Below are 17,374 nucleotides of genomic sequence, written 5' to 3' on the forward strand. Positions count from 1 at the left end.
TGAAGGGCCTGTTCCTGTGCTGTACTGTTCTTGGTTTTAGAAATGGGGATGTTAATTAGCACCGACAAGCCATTAAAAAAAGCAAACCCAAAAATTGCTGACACTGGAACTCAGGTAAAAGTGCAACTTTTGGCTATGTTAAGGGTGCTATTCAAATGCAAGTTATTGTTACCACTACATTCTCTGAAGTGTTAAGAAATTTGGGGAGGGGAGTGCGTTTGGGTGATCAGTGGATGGGGGAATCTCAGGTTAACAGTTCAGACCAGATGGAAGTGCTAAAGTTATCTTGTAATTTTGGATCTGTACTATTACCAATGGCGTTGGCAAAATTTGAATTTTGATGCTTATGCTTATTAAAAGGCATTACGCAAATAGTTAACCTGCACAACCACTTCCCCCCAACATACTATATAAAGCAAGGAACAAAATACATGGGGGTGGTGAACAGACTTGCCCTAAAAGTTCCCCAGATCATAGAATCCCTACAGTGTGGAAGCAGGCCATTCGGCCCATTGAGTTGACACCAACCTTTTGGGGAGCACCCCGCCCATATCCATCCCCCTACCCTGTCCCCATAACCCTGCATTTCCCATGGCTGACCCACCTTTTTTTTTATATTCATCTATGGGATGAGGGTGTTGCTGGTCAGGCAGTATTTATTGCCCATCCTTAATTGCCCAGAGGGCAGTCAAGAATCACCCACATTGCTGTGGGTCTGGAGTCACATGTAGGCCAGACCAGGTAAGGATGGCAGTTTCCTTCCCTAAAGGACATTAGTGAACCAGATGGGTTTTTCCAACATTTAGCAATGGATTCACAGTCATTAGACTCTTAATTCAAGATATTTATTGAATCCAAATTCCATCATCTGTTGTGGCAGGATTTGAACCCAGGTGACCAGGACATTATTTGGTCTGTGGATTAACAGTCCAGCAATAATACCACTAGGCCATTGCCTCTGCTAGTCTGCATATCCCTGGACATCGTAGGGCAACTTAGCATGGCCAATCCACCTAACCTGCACATCTTTGGACTGTGGGAGGAAACTCACACAGACACGGGGAGAATGTGCAAACTCCACACAGACAGTCACCCGAGAACTGGAATCGAACCAGGGTCCCTGGTGCTGTGAGGTGCTAACCACTGAGCCACCATGCTACCCCCAGATACCAGGGAAAATTCCACCACAGACAAAATAGTCAGAGAAAAGTCGCTGCCACAAATGGACACTGTGAGGAACTGCTCTGGTTCTCTCCTGTGGCTGATTTACTAGGATGGGAGCAGGGATGTGGGACTTCAGTTCCACTGAGAGACAGGAGCAGGGAAGAGTAATGGCAGATTTAATAGAGGCCTTCGGCATCAGGATCAATAAGCAGAGAGCATGGGTTTACCAGCGTTGCTGATAAAAGCAGAGGGAGAGATGTGAAGCATTTATTTTTGTGACACGTCAGTTCGTTTGAAAACAAGGTTTGTTACTAACTAGTGCTAGTTTGTGTCAATTTAAATACAGTGGGATGGAGGCTTTACGTTTGGCGGAGTGTGAGCAATTATTGAGGATATTGATGAACTCTTCTAACTCTGTTTCTGTAGGGGATCGGATACACAGTGCATCAACACAAACATAGCGGTGGTGTTACAATGTGATTGCATCACTGACTAAACTAATTGGTTAGAATGAAAAAGGAGCCCCCGAAAACCAAAAAGTAACCGGCAAAAGTCAAGAGGTTGCCCTCAAGAAAAGCCCTCGAAAAATACAATGTTGGCCTATATATATATTATATATATATATATAATGATTATGAAATGTTAGTTTCAGTTAATCATCCATCTGCCTCCCACTGACCTCTGCGATCCACTACAATCGATCATTTACTGTTGCTATGGAGCGCAGAAGAGATCATGTGGAATCAACTGGATCTTGAGACCAAGGGCCTCATTTGTGACCACCCTTCTCAGACATTTTCTTCAGTCGCTTCTTCAGCTCCAAAGGGAACTTCTTGTAGCACGTCTTACACACCGGCTTCATCTCAAATTCCACAAACTTATTCCTGGCACAAACAAGAAAAAGACACAACAGCCTCAGCTCTCAAAGCCTGATGCATGTTTACAAATATCAGATTCAAAGGCAGTTTAACTCCAAACCAAATGGCAACTCAAGCATTTCCATTCCAGGGATCAGGGACTATTAGCCACAAGGGGAGACCGGAACAGCTGGGACTGTTGTCCTTGGAGCAAGGGAGATTGAAGGAAGTTAGACATGTCTAATTCCGAGAATCATCCAGCACAGAAACAGACCCCTTTATCCAACTTTTTCACGCTGAGGGTGGTGCGTATGTGGAACGAGCTGCCAGAGGAAGTGGTAGAGGTGGGTACAATTACAACGTTTAAAAGACGTTTGGGCAAGTACATGAATAGGAAAGGTTCAGAAGGATATGAGCCAAATGCAGGCAAATGGGTCTAGTACAGTTTAGGAAATGTGGTCAGCACGGATGAGTTGGACCGAAAGGCCTGTTTCCGGGCTGAATGACTCTATGACTGTGTTGTGAGGGTGGAAAACCAAGGCTGATTACTGATGTGAATGGAACAAGTCAGGCTGGGAAGTGGGCTGGAGGGTAGGGAGAGCTGATTTACAGTCAGAGAATGCGGAAGGAAATTATTTCTGCTGCCTGATAAACAGTAAGTAGTACGGTTATACCCCATGGTATAGGCTAACTGTACCTTCAGTGATATGGGCAGTGATGTTAGAGCGAGGATCCCGGTCTGGTACAATAGCCGCTGATTTCAGGCAGAAGGAACAGTTGGATCACAGACACTTCCCATAAAGCTGTGGGATAACTAAAATTGGCCAGGCTTGGGACGGACAGGTCAGTAAAAATGGTGGAGTGGGTGGGAGGGGCTGACCCCTACCTCTAAATCCCACTCTGTAGGGTCCACCCCAGTTCAGTTATAAAAGTATCCTGGGCCTTGTGACTAGAAACATAGAGTACAAAATTTCTTAAAACCTTTTAACAATTTCATAGGATCCCTACAGTGTGGAAACAGGCCCTTCAGCCCAACATGTCTACGCTGACCCACAGAGCATCCCACCCCGACCCATCACCCTATAACCCACCCCTGAACACTACGGGAAATTTAGCATGGCCAATCCACCCTAACCTGCACATCTTTGGACTGTGGGAGGAAACCGGAGCACCCGGAGGAAACCGGAGCACCCGAAGGAAACCCACGCAGACACGGGGAGAATGTGCAAACTCCAGACAGACAGTCGCCTGAGGTTGGAATCGAACCCGGGTCCCTGGCGCTGTGAGGCAGCAGTGCTAAACACTAAGTCACTGGTTTTATTTAAATCCACTCACAGGACAGGGATGTTTCTAGATCAGCCAGCATCGGTCACCCAGGGAGGGCTGTTAACAGCCAACACATTGCTGTGGGTCTGGAGTCACATGTAGGCAAGATCAGGTAAGGAAGGCAGATTCCTTCCCGAAAGGGGCATTGATGAACCAAACAGGACTTTAAAACAATACACAGGGCGATCACCAGACTTTAAGGAATGATGCCAAGATGTGAGGATCTGGAGGTGATTTACCAGGATGGGAGCAGGGATATGGGACTTCAGTTCCACCGAGAAACAGGAGCAGCCTACAGCAGAGAGGGGTAATGTCAGATTTAATAGAGGCCTTCGGCATCAGGGTCAATAAACAGAGAGCATGGGTTTACCAGCGTTGCTGATAAAAGCAGAGGGAGAGATGTGAAGTATTTATTTTGTGCTGGCACTGTCTGAAAAGCCGTGGAAGGCAGCTGCAATTGGAACTTCCAAAAAGGAAGTGGATAACTACTCAAAGCCGGTGGGGGGTTGGGCATGGTGCACAATAGCGTCAGGACAATGGGGAAAGTGTGGGGGCTTTTTCAAAGTCCAAGATGTGGGCTGAGTGGACTCCTCCTGTTCTGTAAGATTCTGTAAGCCCCATTTTCACTCCATGTCCTGAAGTTTGGGTGTTGTTTGATAGCAATCGGCAGCTAGAGTCCTGGCTGGTTTTATTTCATCCGAGCTCAAAAACTCCGGGGAGATTTTAAGAATTCCGAGGAGCGTTAACTCAGTACAAAGCAGCTATCGAGCCTTGCTCTGTTTCACGGGGGATGACCACAGTGCGAGGAGACAGTTGTGTGACCCTTGAAGGCATCAGCCATACCGTCTCTCCAGCTGAAGTATCAGAGTTGTCACACAATGAGCCGAATGTGGGAATGGCCTCGCTCGCAGCGAGCACTGGGGCAGCCCGGGGTGGTCAAAGAGCCCAATGGTACCCACTTACTTCAGGGTGAGCTTAGCATTGCAGGTGGAACAGGTGAAGCAGTGAACACACCAGGTCTTGTTCAGAGCTGAGACCACTGGAACAGAAGAAGGACACTGTTACTGTCTGCTTTCAAACCTTCCACCACAGCCATCATTGGCACTGCCTCTCACCCACTCTCTATCGTCATGAGCAGCACAAGGCCTGGTCTTCCCTGCTGAAGCCTGCATTAAATTATGTCAATGCAGCTTTCCATTATGTCCCATTATGTTGTTCTTCGAAATAATAGTTCAATCTTGACATGTAGACATTACTTTGACTCTCTCTTTCTACTCTTACAAATCCTTTAAACATTTGTTTGCTTATTCCTTCATAGGATACAGCCATATTAGGTGAGCACCTTGTTGTCCGTCCCCCAAGTTGTCCTTGAGTTGTTTCAGAGATAGTAGGAACTGCAGATGCTGGAGAATCTGAGATAGCAAGGTGTAGAGCTGGATGAACACAGCAGGCCAAGCAGCATCATAGGAGCAGGAAGGCTGACGTTTCGGGCCTAGGTCTAGGTCTAGATCCTGTTATCTCTTGTTCTTGAATTGATTGGCTTACTGGGCCATTTCAGAAGGTGGTTAAGAGTCAACCATATTAGTATGGGTCTGGAGTCGCGTGTAGGCCAGGTTTCCTTTCCTAAAGGACATTAGTGAACCAATGGGATTTTACAATCATCAATAGGCACCATGAGTTTTTAATTCTGGATTTTTCATTCAACGAATTTCAGTTCCACTGGGATTGTAACCCCAGGGTCTTGGGATTACTAATCCAATTATAACCCCATTATATCAGTGCCCCTACTCTCATTACCCATCTCTACATTTGAAACAGTCTCATGGCTTAGGGGAATAGGAGGAGGCCATTCACCCCCTCATACCTGTTCTGTTTTTCAACTGCACCACTGTTGATATGTATTTTAACTCCATTGCTACACTCAGTTCTGCAAATTGTGACTCACTCAACATGAATCTCTTTTTTGTAATGTCCAAATGAGCCACAACCCTCACCAGCCTTTCTTGACAAAGAGAGTTCCAAATTTCCACTTCCTTTTTGCGGGAAGAGTGCTTTCCTGATTGGCCGGGCTCAAAATTCAAGGTGATCGCCCCTTGTTCTGGACTCTCCCACCAGACGAATTAGTTCCTGCTATCTCCCCAAATAGCTCCTTCAATCACCTTGAGCAAATCTATCACCTCTTCACAATACACAGAATCACAGAAATGATTCAGGGCAGAAAGAGGCCATTCAGCCCATCATGCCCACACTGGCTCTTCAAATGAATGTCATTACCTAGCAGCAATCTCCTGTCTTCTCCCCATATCCTTGCACACTATTTCTTTCCAAATAATCATCCAATACCCTCCTGAATCCTTCAGCTTTAACACATTACACAATCATTGTGTTCAACACCACGTATTGAGAAACTCTAAGTATTGATTCATTCATTCAATTGAGTATTTCGCTTTGATTCATTGGTATATCCATTGACACATCTCAGGAATAGTGATCATATCTTTGCGGTCAGATTAGTTATGGAGTAGGACAAGGAGTAACACAGCCTAAAAATGTACCTACTCAGAGGTGATCTAGTTCCTGCAAATTGAGGAGGAGTTTGAGTCAAAATGTGACAAGCAGAAATACAACCAAGGTAACTAGTAGGAGAAGCTGGTTAAGCTATAGTCTCGATCCATTCGCAAACGGGGGGAAATGGCAGGCAACAGTAGCGATGTGAGGCAAAACAGTTAGGCAATAGGATAAGCTGCAAAAGGAGACATTTGGTCAAGTTGATCATACAAGGGAGAAGGAGGCAGAGAGAGAGTAAAACAGGAAATAAGAGCAGCAAAGAGACAGCATAGGAACAGCCTGGCAGCTAACATCACAGAGAATCCGAAAATCTTCCATTGATTCATTAACAGGGAAAGTGATGTCAGAGAGCCAAGAAGGTTCATTACATACCAAAATGGAGATCTATCCGTGGAGACAGGGATATGATTAAAGTTCTGAACAGGTACAACGCATCAGGGTTTACTGAGGAAGAGGAGCTTGCTAGATTTAATGTAAATCTCCAAGGTGTCGAAATAATGGATTGGGATAAAGTAGATAAAGTGGAGATACTTTAGAGACCAGCAGTATCTGGAATGCATACCTCATCCTTTGTGGCTGTGGTACGTTATTGGTTGCTGAGGGACACAAGGGGCAGAAACCGGGGAGATACTGGTCAAAATCCTCTCTCCAGCTCGGATATGGGGATGGCTCCAGAGCATCGGAGAATTGTAAACGTTACAGTCCTGACCCAAAACAAGTGTTAGAGGTTTACACCAGCCAATACAGTCTCAGTACCAGGGCAGCTTTTAGAACCGACCATCCAGTGGAAAATGAACAGCCAGAGCACCAGCAAAGCCAGGGGCACAGATTCGATCAGGGGAAATCCTGCCTGACAAACCTGATGGAGTTTTTCGATGAGGTGACGGAGAGATTGGATAGGGACAGGGCAGTCAGTGCTGTGGATCTGACTTTCAAGAGGCGTTTGAAGAGATTTTATCAAAATTGAACCCCCTTGAGATAAAAGCAGCAACAGCACAATGGCTACAAAATTGGGCCTGAGCAAAGTTATCATCTGATTGAGTAATTATTGGCCAAAGTCTTTCAGCAGTGTATTGAGATTGTGACAGTATTGGAAACGGTGATAACACTTCGATGAAGTCAGTTGTTAAGTTGAGAGTTAGAATATGGAGTGAGATAACACAGGGATGACTAATAAACCATAAAGGATTTTGAATTTTCGAAATAGGGACATAGAGAAACGGAGTTGTAGCAAACGTGTAAAACTCTATCTATAGTGTTCTGATGAGAAGGTCATGAGCTGAAGCAGAGACTCAATTTCTCTGTGTTTGGGCCAGTCTGTATCCAACATTTTTTGATTTTGCTTCGGATTTCCAGCATCCACTGGTGTTTTAGTTCCTTGTTCTACAAAACACTGGCTTGCTCTACAACTGCAGCTTTCAGAGCAATTTAGGAAGAAATTGAAGGCATTAGACAGAATGTGGAAAAAATTCAGGGGAATGGTTCCAGGGATGAGGAACATTAGTTAATGTGCATGGACTGGAGAAGCTGGGGCTGTCTTTGAGGCATTCGACCGAGATATTCAACATCGTGAGAGCTCTGGCAGAGTGGAAAGGGTCAAGTCTGTTTAAAGAAAGGACAGATAGGCAGAGGGCAGAGAATTAAGGTGTTTGGCAAAAGAAGCAGTATGACACGAGGAGAAACTTTTATACACAAGGAGCGAATAGGACCTGGCATGCAATGCCTGCGAGTATAGTAAAGACAGGTTCTCATTCTGACATTAGAAAGGGAATTGGAGCACTGTCGAACAGAAGGAGGTTGCAGGGCTACTGGGTAAAGGCAGGAGGTTGGGAATGTAGGGGAACTGCTCCCTGCCGAGGGCCAGTATGGAGGTGATGGGTTGAATGGCCTAGAAAAACAATGAGATTTTCTTGTCACATCTGGTGTGGGTCAGGATGCTGTTACCCCTGGATGAGGACTGGGGACAGGAAACAGGATGAAGAGTGGAAATGGGAACTTACAGAATTAGAAACTGCCATCATAGTGTAATGATTGAGTCACTAACATAAAGCAGACAGATAATGCTCAGAAGAATGATGATCTGTTTGTGTGAGGATCACAGTTCAATGCACTGACTCTGAAAGATGCACTTACCGTCTCCCTCAATCACGTGGTTACAATGATAGCAAACATCTCCAAACAGCTGCGGAAACAAACAGGCAGTGGATGAGTACACTTAGAAATGTATATGACTCTGGGGACTGGGCTCTGCTCTCTATTAAAAACATCAGCTCAGTCAGCAACATTGTCAGTATCACAGAGAGGAACATTAACATGATCACACCGAATTACATTAAGGTTATATCACTGTATGAGTGACAAAAAGCAGAATCAAGGAATATGAAGGTGGTCGAAATCTGGGAAGTAAATTTAATACACTTCACAATTTAATATAGTCTTGATATAAGTCTTAAAAGGCTTGACTTTTCTTGGATCTACCACATAAAACTGTGAAAATGAGAAAAGCTACTTTTAACTTTTAATGCGATGGACAAAGATGATCACTGGACTGATCCCCGGTATGGAAGAGCTGTTTTATGAGCAAAGGCTAAACAAGTTGGGGCTCTACTCATTGGAGTTTAGAAGAATCAGAGGTGATATAATTGAACCATGTAGGCTTCATAAGGGATTTGACAAAGTAACTACAGAGAGGATGATCCCCCTGCATGGGAGAGTCTAGGACCAGAACGCATAGTCTCAGAATAACGGGGCCAATTTAAGACTGAGACGAGGAGGAATTTCTTCTCTCGGAGGGTTGTGAGTCTTTGGAACTCCCTACCAAAGAGAGCTCTGCGGCAGAGTTCTTGAGCATATATAAGGCTGAGATAGATAGGTTCTTATCAGTCAGGGAATCAAGAATACAGGGGAAAAGGCAGGAATGTGAACAAGGAGAACGTTAGATCCTATTGAATGGTGCAGCAGGCTTGAGGGGCCAAATAGCCTACTCCTGTTCCTATTTCTTATAGTCTTATGGACAAGCTAGAGCTCTAACTGTTGTGAAGGAGACAGCACTGATAATGGCCTCTGTTCGTTTCTAACATTCTCCAAGGATGGAGGTTCTTCAGTTTTTCGAAGTCTTCAACTCGTTTTGTTAAATATTGTGATTTTTGCACTGGAAAACACATAGGAACTTCGGAAAAGTACAAAATTTACAATCACAGGACTGCAATCCATTCCCTTCCTGCACAACTAAGATCGTTTCTCTTTTCAATTCCACCAAGTTTCTTGTCGTTTCCTCATAATGTGACAAAATAAGGTGACAATCTTGTGCTGAAACAGGGCTATACACACCTTTTACACAACTATTCATCTTATATCCGGTACATGCCTTGATTCGAAAGTTGGCTTCTGGTATCAGATCTTTCCTTTTGTTACAATATTCGCTGAGGTTTTATTTTTCTATATTCATTCGTGGGGTGACGGCGTCGCTGGCTATGCCAATATTGGTTGCCCATCCCAGAGGGCAGTTCAGAGTCAGCCACATTGCTGTGGGTCTGGAGTCACATGTAGGCCAGACCAGGTAAGGATGGCAGTTTCCTTCCCTAAAGGACATTAGTGAAGCAGATGGGTTTTTCTGACAATCGACATGGTCATCATTAGAATGCCCTTTGTCTAAAGGAGAGAATATCTCCACGCTGGAATGAGATTGAAATGGGGACGGCAGTTTCCAGTTACACTGGAGTAAATGAAGGATAACGGAAAGGACTTTTGGGATTTAGTATTTCAGGGAGGATAGATCTGGGAATAACATTGCAGCATTGATAGGAACGAGTTTGTTTCGCTACAAACGGTGAACTGTTTGCGTGCCAAGATCGAGGGGCCAGGATTGTGAGGAGGGAGTGTGAAGCTGGTAGACAGCAGAACCGGGATTCATGAACATTAACAACTCCTACATGGGATGGATGAGTGAAGGGGGAGGAGGGTGTGGTGCTGTCGTGAAAGATAAGACTTCCCCCTGGAATCTGTGTAATATTTAGATAAAATGAGGTCAGGCACAATAGAATCAGGAAACCATTATGGAACCAAAGGTAGCCATTCAGCCCATTGAGACTAAATATAGCACCATGTAAGGTGGTGGAGCTGGTAGAGCATAGAAATGAAAGAACCACAGACAGTTACAGGGCATTGACAGTACACAGAGTATTTTCTTAACAATCTAAGGAATATTTAGTAAAATCAATGAGAGTATAAACAATACACTGGGCCAAACTTCGACTGATCTGTGTTTTAGAGAGCAGATGGTAAATTTCCTGTAGGATGTCAGTGTTAAACACTAGAGGTTAAATGCTGCTTAGGCAGAGTCCAGCCAGACACTGTTATTTCAACTTACGTAACACAAAACTCTTAACAAAACAAAAACCAAAAGAACTGTGGATTCTGTAAATCAGAAACAAAAGCAGAAATTGCTGGAAAACTCAGCAGGTCTGCTAACATCTGTGGAGACAAATCAGAGTTAACGCTTCGGGCCAGGTGACTGTTCCTCGGAACTCTTAACACTCGGATCACTGGGTCCCCGTTGTTCTCATCCAAATATCCCTTAATTAACAGATAATCCCTGTTCTCTCCTTGAAAATAACAGCCAAATTTTATGCAACAATCTAATTGAGTCTAATTGAGCCTGACGGGGTAATTGAGGGTATCAGGGTGAAGCCTGCTTCCCTGATTTAGTTATGTGAAAAATCTTCTGTTGCATTTTTGGTTGCACTTCAGACCCACACTCCTGATCTTTGGGCACCCTGTGAGAAGGGGTGTGGGCAGATTGGAGGAACCTCCTCTTGGGTCTGTTCCTGCGCACCATAGATTCCCCAGAATGTTACCAGGTCTCCAATGGTTAGATTAAATGAAGGGATTATGTAAACTAGACTTGTATACCCTGAGATGTGGGAGACAAAGGGGTGATTTGACTGAAGCTTGAAGAATTTCGAAGCAAACGGATAGGATCAACGGTTAGCAATGATTTCTCCTGATGGCTAATCAAGGACAAAGTAGAGGAATCGAAAATCCCAACCCTGCAGGGACATTATGAGACATGCCATCAAGCAAAAGTGCAAAACTCTCTCTGACCAAAAGAAAGAGACTGTAGCTCCATTCATCATTTTCAATCTGACTGATTCATTTTGTGCCAGAATGGTTATATATGGATGGAGTTAGGTCATAGGTTAGCTATCATCCTTAACCTATTGTACATGTAACATGCTTTCAGTATCAATAATTCAATCAATAGCAATATCACATTCACTAACAAGCAGTGACAATGAGACAACAGCATTTTACACAAGTGAACAATAAGGACAGGCGTAGGGTCAGTACCTGGTTGTAGTGTTTCTCACAATAGGCCAGTCCTTTCCGTTCAAAATGATGATGCCCCAGAAATGGCTTCTCACATTTTGCACAAACAAAATGCTGCGGGAGACAGAACAGAAACAAAGTCATTAATTTCGGCAATCTCCACAATCATTCTCAGAACGTGGGCAAAACTGGTGAGCCCAGTGCTTATGGCTCTTCCCTAGTCCAATGTGGAACATCGAACAGTACAGCACAGCGCAGGAACAGGCCCTTCAGCCCACCATGTCTGTGCTGACCATGTTGTCATTCTAAACGAACCCTATCTGCCTGCACGTGATCTGTATCCCTCTATTCCCTGCCTGTTCTTGCGTCTTTTTTTCTTTATTCATCAACAGGATGAGGGTGTCACTGGCCACGCAGCATTTATTGCCCATCCCTAATTGCCCAGAGGGCAGTTCAGAGTCAACCACATTGCTGTGGGTCTGGAGTCACATATAGGCCAAACCAGGTAAGGATGGCAGTTTCCTTCCCTAAAGGACATTACTGAACCAGATGGGTTTTAGATGGATCTGTCTAAATGCCTCTTAAATGTCGCTATCATATCTGCTTCTGCCACCTCCCCTGGGAGCGCATTCCAGGCACCTCCCATCCTCTGAGTAAAAAAACTTGCCTCGCACATCTCCTTCAAACTTTCTCCCTCCACCTTAAACATCTGTCCCCTAGTATTTGAGATTTCCACCCTAGGAAACAGACTCTGACTATCCACCCTATCCATGCCTCTCATTATTTCACATACTCTATCAGGTCACCCCTCAGCCTCCGACGCTCTAGCGAAAACAATCCAACCTCTCCTTGTAGCTAATACACTCCAATCCAGGCAACATCCTGAATAACCTTTGCTCCAAAATCTCCACCTCCTTCCTATAGTGTGGGAACTGGAACTGCACTCAATACTCTGAGTTTGACCTAACTAACGTTTTGTACAGCCGCAACATGACTAGCCATCTTTTAGACTCAATGCCCCAAATGGTGAAGGCCAGCACGCTTTCTTTACCACCTTCCCCACTTACGCTGCCACTTTCAGAGGGCTATGGACCTGCACCCCAAATCCCTCTGTACATCAATGCTCCTTAATGCCCCTGCTACTCGCCCTTATGGCCTGGTGGTGAACTGCTTTCCTGAGCTGTGGCTATTCAAGGCGCCCACAAGTGCTCGCTAGGAGGAGAGCCGCTGGGTTGGCACGCAGGGGCCAGTGAGAGCTGCGATACGGTTTCAGGTCAGGCTGGCGGGCGATGTGGCGGTGATCCCCTGGGTACCTGCTGCCTGTGCCCCTCCCCCTGCTGGGCACTGTGTCGATGGCGACAGGGCTGGTAGTAACCTCACCATCCCTGTCCCCCGTCACCCGGGATCGCTGCCCCTTCCCAAAGGAACAGGCTCCAAATCCACAGCGGATTTTCCTTCCTTCCACTCCAACTCCCGCATTGAGGGTTCAGCAAAGGGGGGTGGGGGTGGGGGTGCGGTGCTTTAGTGAACTGGTAATCTCTCATCGGCAGGAGAGGGGCTGGAGTGGGCTTAAACCCTGTTCAGTTGGCCCTGCGATACACCTGAGGAAGTCTCCATTCCCCACAGCACGAAGGTGTCACACACAAAGGGCTGGCCACAGCTGCAGATTTCGAATGTTCCTTTTTACCATGAAGGTGCTGCAGTGTATGAAGGGCTGCAGCAGCGCTGTGCCTGCTCCCATACTGTGGCAGTAACTGACTGGCACTGATGCTCTATACCCACCCTACAAGTGTGACTAGATCATCAGGAGGAGGCAGCTTGGTAGGAGGACCACATGTGAGCCAATACACTCCCTGACCTGTGACCCCTCCAGCAAATGGACCATCTTGTGATTCTTGAATCCTCCTGTTTAGGAACTCAGTATCTCAGTTGCACAAGACAAGAGCTTCCTCAGAGCTGAACCCCCTTCACCGCAAGGATGTTGTAAGGGAATAAATGGGAGTGACGAAGAGGAGGAGGCCCACGTTGGGGCAACCCTGCCAGGACGGTCCCGCAATGGGCCGAATGGTCTGCCAGGCCATTGTGCCCCATTCACCCTGTGGCTGGCGCTCGCTACAATGGCCTCTTCAGAAAACACACGAGGTTTGGGGTATCAGCGGGCACAGCGACATTTTCCAAACTGAAAACTTTCCTTTCTCTGAGCCCTGGGTATATTATTGATCTCAAAAGGTCCCCCTCCTGATTACCAGACAGGCTGAAAGTATCTCCCATCAATAACAACAACCCAAATAACTGGTACTTCCAGGTGGCACCCGTAAGACAGCAAATTATCCCACCATGGTGTTGTGGGACAGATCCTGACACTGAGTCGTGTGAGATGTGGGACAGACAGCTAAAAGTTTGATCTAAAAGCTAGCTTTTAAGAAACGAAAGGGAGGCAGAGAGACAGAGAGGCTCAGAAAGGAAGCTCCAGTACGTTGGGTCCTGGTAGCAGAATGGACAGACACCAACGGTGGAGGGATTAAAGTGGGGGGTGCTGAAGGGTCCAGAACTGGGTGATTGTAGGACATCACAGAGGTGAGGCTAGGGGGGATTTGCAAACAAATGGAGCCACTGCTGGACCACGAGCCATTGAGAATGGGGTTGATGCATGATCAGGACTCAGTGTGAATTAGAAACACAGGCAGTAGCCTCCCCCCCGAAGTTAATGAGCAATCAGCGGGCTGGAATAATTGAGTCTAACGGTAATCAGGCTGTGGATGAGGGTTTTCAGCACTGGAAGAGCTGAGGTGGGGCAGTGACATTACAGAAGTGTCGATATATTCTAATCACCCCGTTCAGAGATGTTACGACCCAACTCTGGAGCAGGTAGGGATTTGAACTTGGGTCTCCTGGCCCACTGATGTGTGCACTACCACTGCGCCACGGAGAAGCTGACAATCTGGGGGACGGGGTAGACGTGGGATGGGAAGCTCGGTCAGACAGGGCACCCTAAATGGTAAACACCTGACTCAGCCTGAGATAAGGGAGCGAGTGTTCAGTTTGTCCATGCACCCACTCCCTACGATAGGTTCTAGCTCGATGGGTATCCCGGGGTTTACGGCCACTGGAGTACCCACCTCAACATGCCACTGCTTGCCCAGAGCATTAACCACTCGCCCCTCAATTGGCCGACGGCATGCTCCACAGATTGGAATACCCATTTTGTCATGGCATGGAAGACAGTACAGCTCCCCCTTCAGCTCTCGAGCCTCAGCTGTCAGCTCCTTCCTGTAAATTACCAGACACACACCCATTACCAACATTAACAGACTTAAACATTTACCATCCAGACGTAGGGGTGGCACAGTGGTTAGCACTGCTGCCTCATGGTGCCAGGGACCCGGGTTCAGTTCCAGTCTCGGGCAACTGTCTGTGTGGAATTTGCACATTCTCCCTGTGTCTGCGTGGGTTTGCTCCAGTATCCCCCCACAGTCCAAAAGATGCACAGGTTAGGGTGGGTTGGCCACGCTAAATTGCCCATAGTGCCCAGGGATGTGCAAACTAGGTGGGTTAGCCATGGGAAACGCAGGGTTACAGGGATACAGAAGTGGTGTGAGTCTGGGTGGGATGCCCTTTGGAGGTTCAGTGTGGACTTGATGGGCCAAATGGCCTGCTTCCCCATCGTAAGGATTCTATACGTCCGTTGCCAACGGGATAAAACAAAATTCTCAATTATTCGATTCAGTCACTGTGTGTGCAGCAGGGGACAGTAACTAAAGGATTGGGTGTGGCAGACACACAGAGGTGTCAGAAAATGGATATAACTGTAAATACAATTAGCATTGATTGAAGTCGAGAGACACCCTAAGCGACAAGTCATTGCTGCTCTGTGCAAACAGCAACATGAGAGGAACAGATAAAGTTGTCAATCGCTAATCTCTGTGAGCACCGGACGTAATAACGGAGGGCGTTGAGTGATTATTCCGATAAAAATAATGTGCTAGGGCTTGGACAAGAGGTTGGCACAAGGTAATGGCACTCATTTAATGTGCCACAGTACAGGCACAAGGAGCTGAATGGTCACCTTCTGCACTGGAACAATACTGTGGTCCTAGGTATCCTACATAACCCACATGGGGTAAAAATATACACATATAATTCTCTTTATTCTTTTACGGGATGTGGGCATTACTGACGAGGCCAATGGTTGTTATCCATCCCTATGTGAACTTGAACCAGGGTAGTTGAGTATCATTTCAGAGGAGGGTTGAGATTCAAGCACATTCCTGTGGGTTTAGAGTTACGTGTAGGCCAGAACTGGTAAAGACAGCAGATTCCCCTCCCTAGGGGACATCAGTGAACCAATTGACAGGAGGGTCACCATACTGAGACAAGTTTTTACTTCCAGATTTTACAAAAAGTAATACCGCTGTTTGTGCCTTTGACTCCATGCTCCCAGAAGATGCTAATTCAGTAATCTGCGGGCATTATGCTACCTTTACTGAGTAACAATCAGAGGGCAACACTGAGACATAATCGGTATAGAGAGTAATGTTTTCTTGTCACCTTAATAACATACAATGAATGCAAATAGTCAGTGGGTCATCTACGTTGCCCCTGGGATGTGCATATTTATTTCCCAGCCTTGACCAGGTGTTTATGAACAGCCTTCTCGAACTCCCCCAGTACATCTGATGTAGGGATACCCACAGCCTAGTTCGGAAGGGAATTGACCCAGTAACAGTGAGGGAACAACGATGTATTGCTACGTCAGGATTGAACGTGCCTTGGTTTACAGGTGCTCCCATGTATCTGCCGCCCTTCTAGACGGCGAAGCCTCTGGGTTTGAAAGGGGATGTCGAACCAGTTTGGATGAACTGCTGCATTGTAATCTTGTAGATGGCACACACTGTTGCTACTGGCCTTTGGTGACAGAAGCTGAGGATGTTTAAGTTAAGTGGGCTGCTTTATCCTGGATGGTGTTGAGCTTCCTGAGTGTTGTTGGAAGTGCCCCCATCCAGGGCAAGTGGGGAGTATTCCATCACACTCCTGACTTGTGCCTTGTAGATGGTGGACAGGCTTTGGGGAGTCAGGAGGGGAGTTACTCACCACAGTATTCTTAGCCTCTGGCCTGGTCTTGTAGCCACTGTGTTTATGCGGTGAGACCAGTTGAGTTTCTCGTCGATGGTAACCCCCAGGATGTTGATGATGGGGGGATTCAGTGATGGTATGTCAAGGGGCAACAGATTGATTTTTCCTTGCTACAGAGATAATCATTGACTGGTATTTGATCCACAATGCGTGCAGTGAGTATTACTTGATCTGTAATCTAAATGATCCACAGTCATTAGAGAGATACAGTTCTTAGGGCTACAGGGATCAAAGGAACTGGGACAAAAGTGGGACAAGGTACAGGGAATCCCTGATTTATGAATGACCAACTTACAAACATTCCTACTTATGATTGTGATCCCAAATGGAGGTGTGGGAGGGGTGTAATTTTAAAGATCGGGCACACTAATGTTTCCTCATGCTTACAATCAGCTTTTTGATATTATCCAGCACTGTATGTACAAATTAACTTATGAACAAACTCAAGAACAGAATCCATTTACACCCCAGCAACTGCATGCACTGGCTCAGATGATCAGCCTTAATCATCAGTGAATGGTGGACCAGCCCGGATGGGCCGAAAGGCGTACTCCTGGTCCTGTTTTCTTTGTTGCCACACTCCTGCATAATGGTCGAGCTGTTGTTCTGACTCACCCACAGTGGGTACAGTTGAAATGATCAGCGTGGTAAGCATCACTCTTGTACATGAGTGGCACTTCGTCGATGATGAGGTGGCATTTCTGACAGATGTACTGGCCAAGGCGTTTCGCCTTCTCTCGGTTGTGACAGGGTCTGCAGAGATGCCTGTTGGTGAAAGAAAATATCAAGGTCTTCAGATCAGAAACCATGTCTTCCTGTAGGTCTCTCATACACACACACAAGCACACACACACGCAGTCTCACTCTCTCTCACACACACACACACACACACACACACACACACAGTCTCACTCTCACACACACAGTCTCACTCATACACACACACACACACACACACACACACACACACATGCAGTCTCACTCTCACATACACACAG

General features: G+C 46.2%; 1 protein-coding gene across 1 annotated transcript; it reads right to left on the minus strand.

The window, feature by feature from the left end:
• Positions 1 to 1,060: 1,060 nt before the first annotated feature.
• LOC109925005 (LIM and senescent cell antigen-like-containing domain protein 2) lies at positions 1,061 to 17,140 on the minus strand. The gene is made up of 6 exons (XM_048604337.1): positions 16,992 to 17,140; positions 14,363 to 14,513; positions 11,265 to 11,357; positions 8,049 to 8,097; positions 4,311 to 4,386; positions 1,061 to 2,048 (listed from the first exon to the last, which is right to left on the minus strand). Exons 1-6 carry the CDS (start codon positions 17,042 to 17,044, stop codon positions 1,934 to 1,936), a joined length of 537 nt encoding a protein of 178 aa, XP_048460294.1. The 5' UTR covers positions 17,045 to 17,140; the 3' UTR covers positions 1,061 to 1,933.
• Positions 17,141 to 17,374: the final 234 nt, after the last annotated feature.

This window comes from Rhincodon typus, chromosome 13, assembly GCF_021869965.1.
Source record: "Rhincodon typus isolate 14 chromosome 13, sRhiTyp1.1, whole genome shotgun sequence".
NCBI lineage: Eukaryota > Metazoa > Chordata > Chondrichthyes > Orectolobiformes > Rhincodontidae > Rhincodon > Rhincodon typus.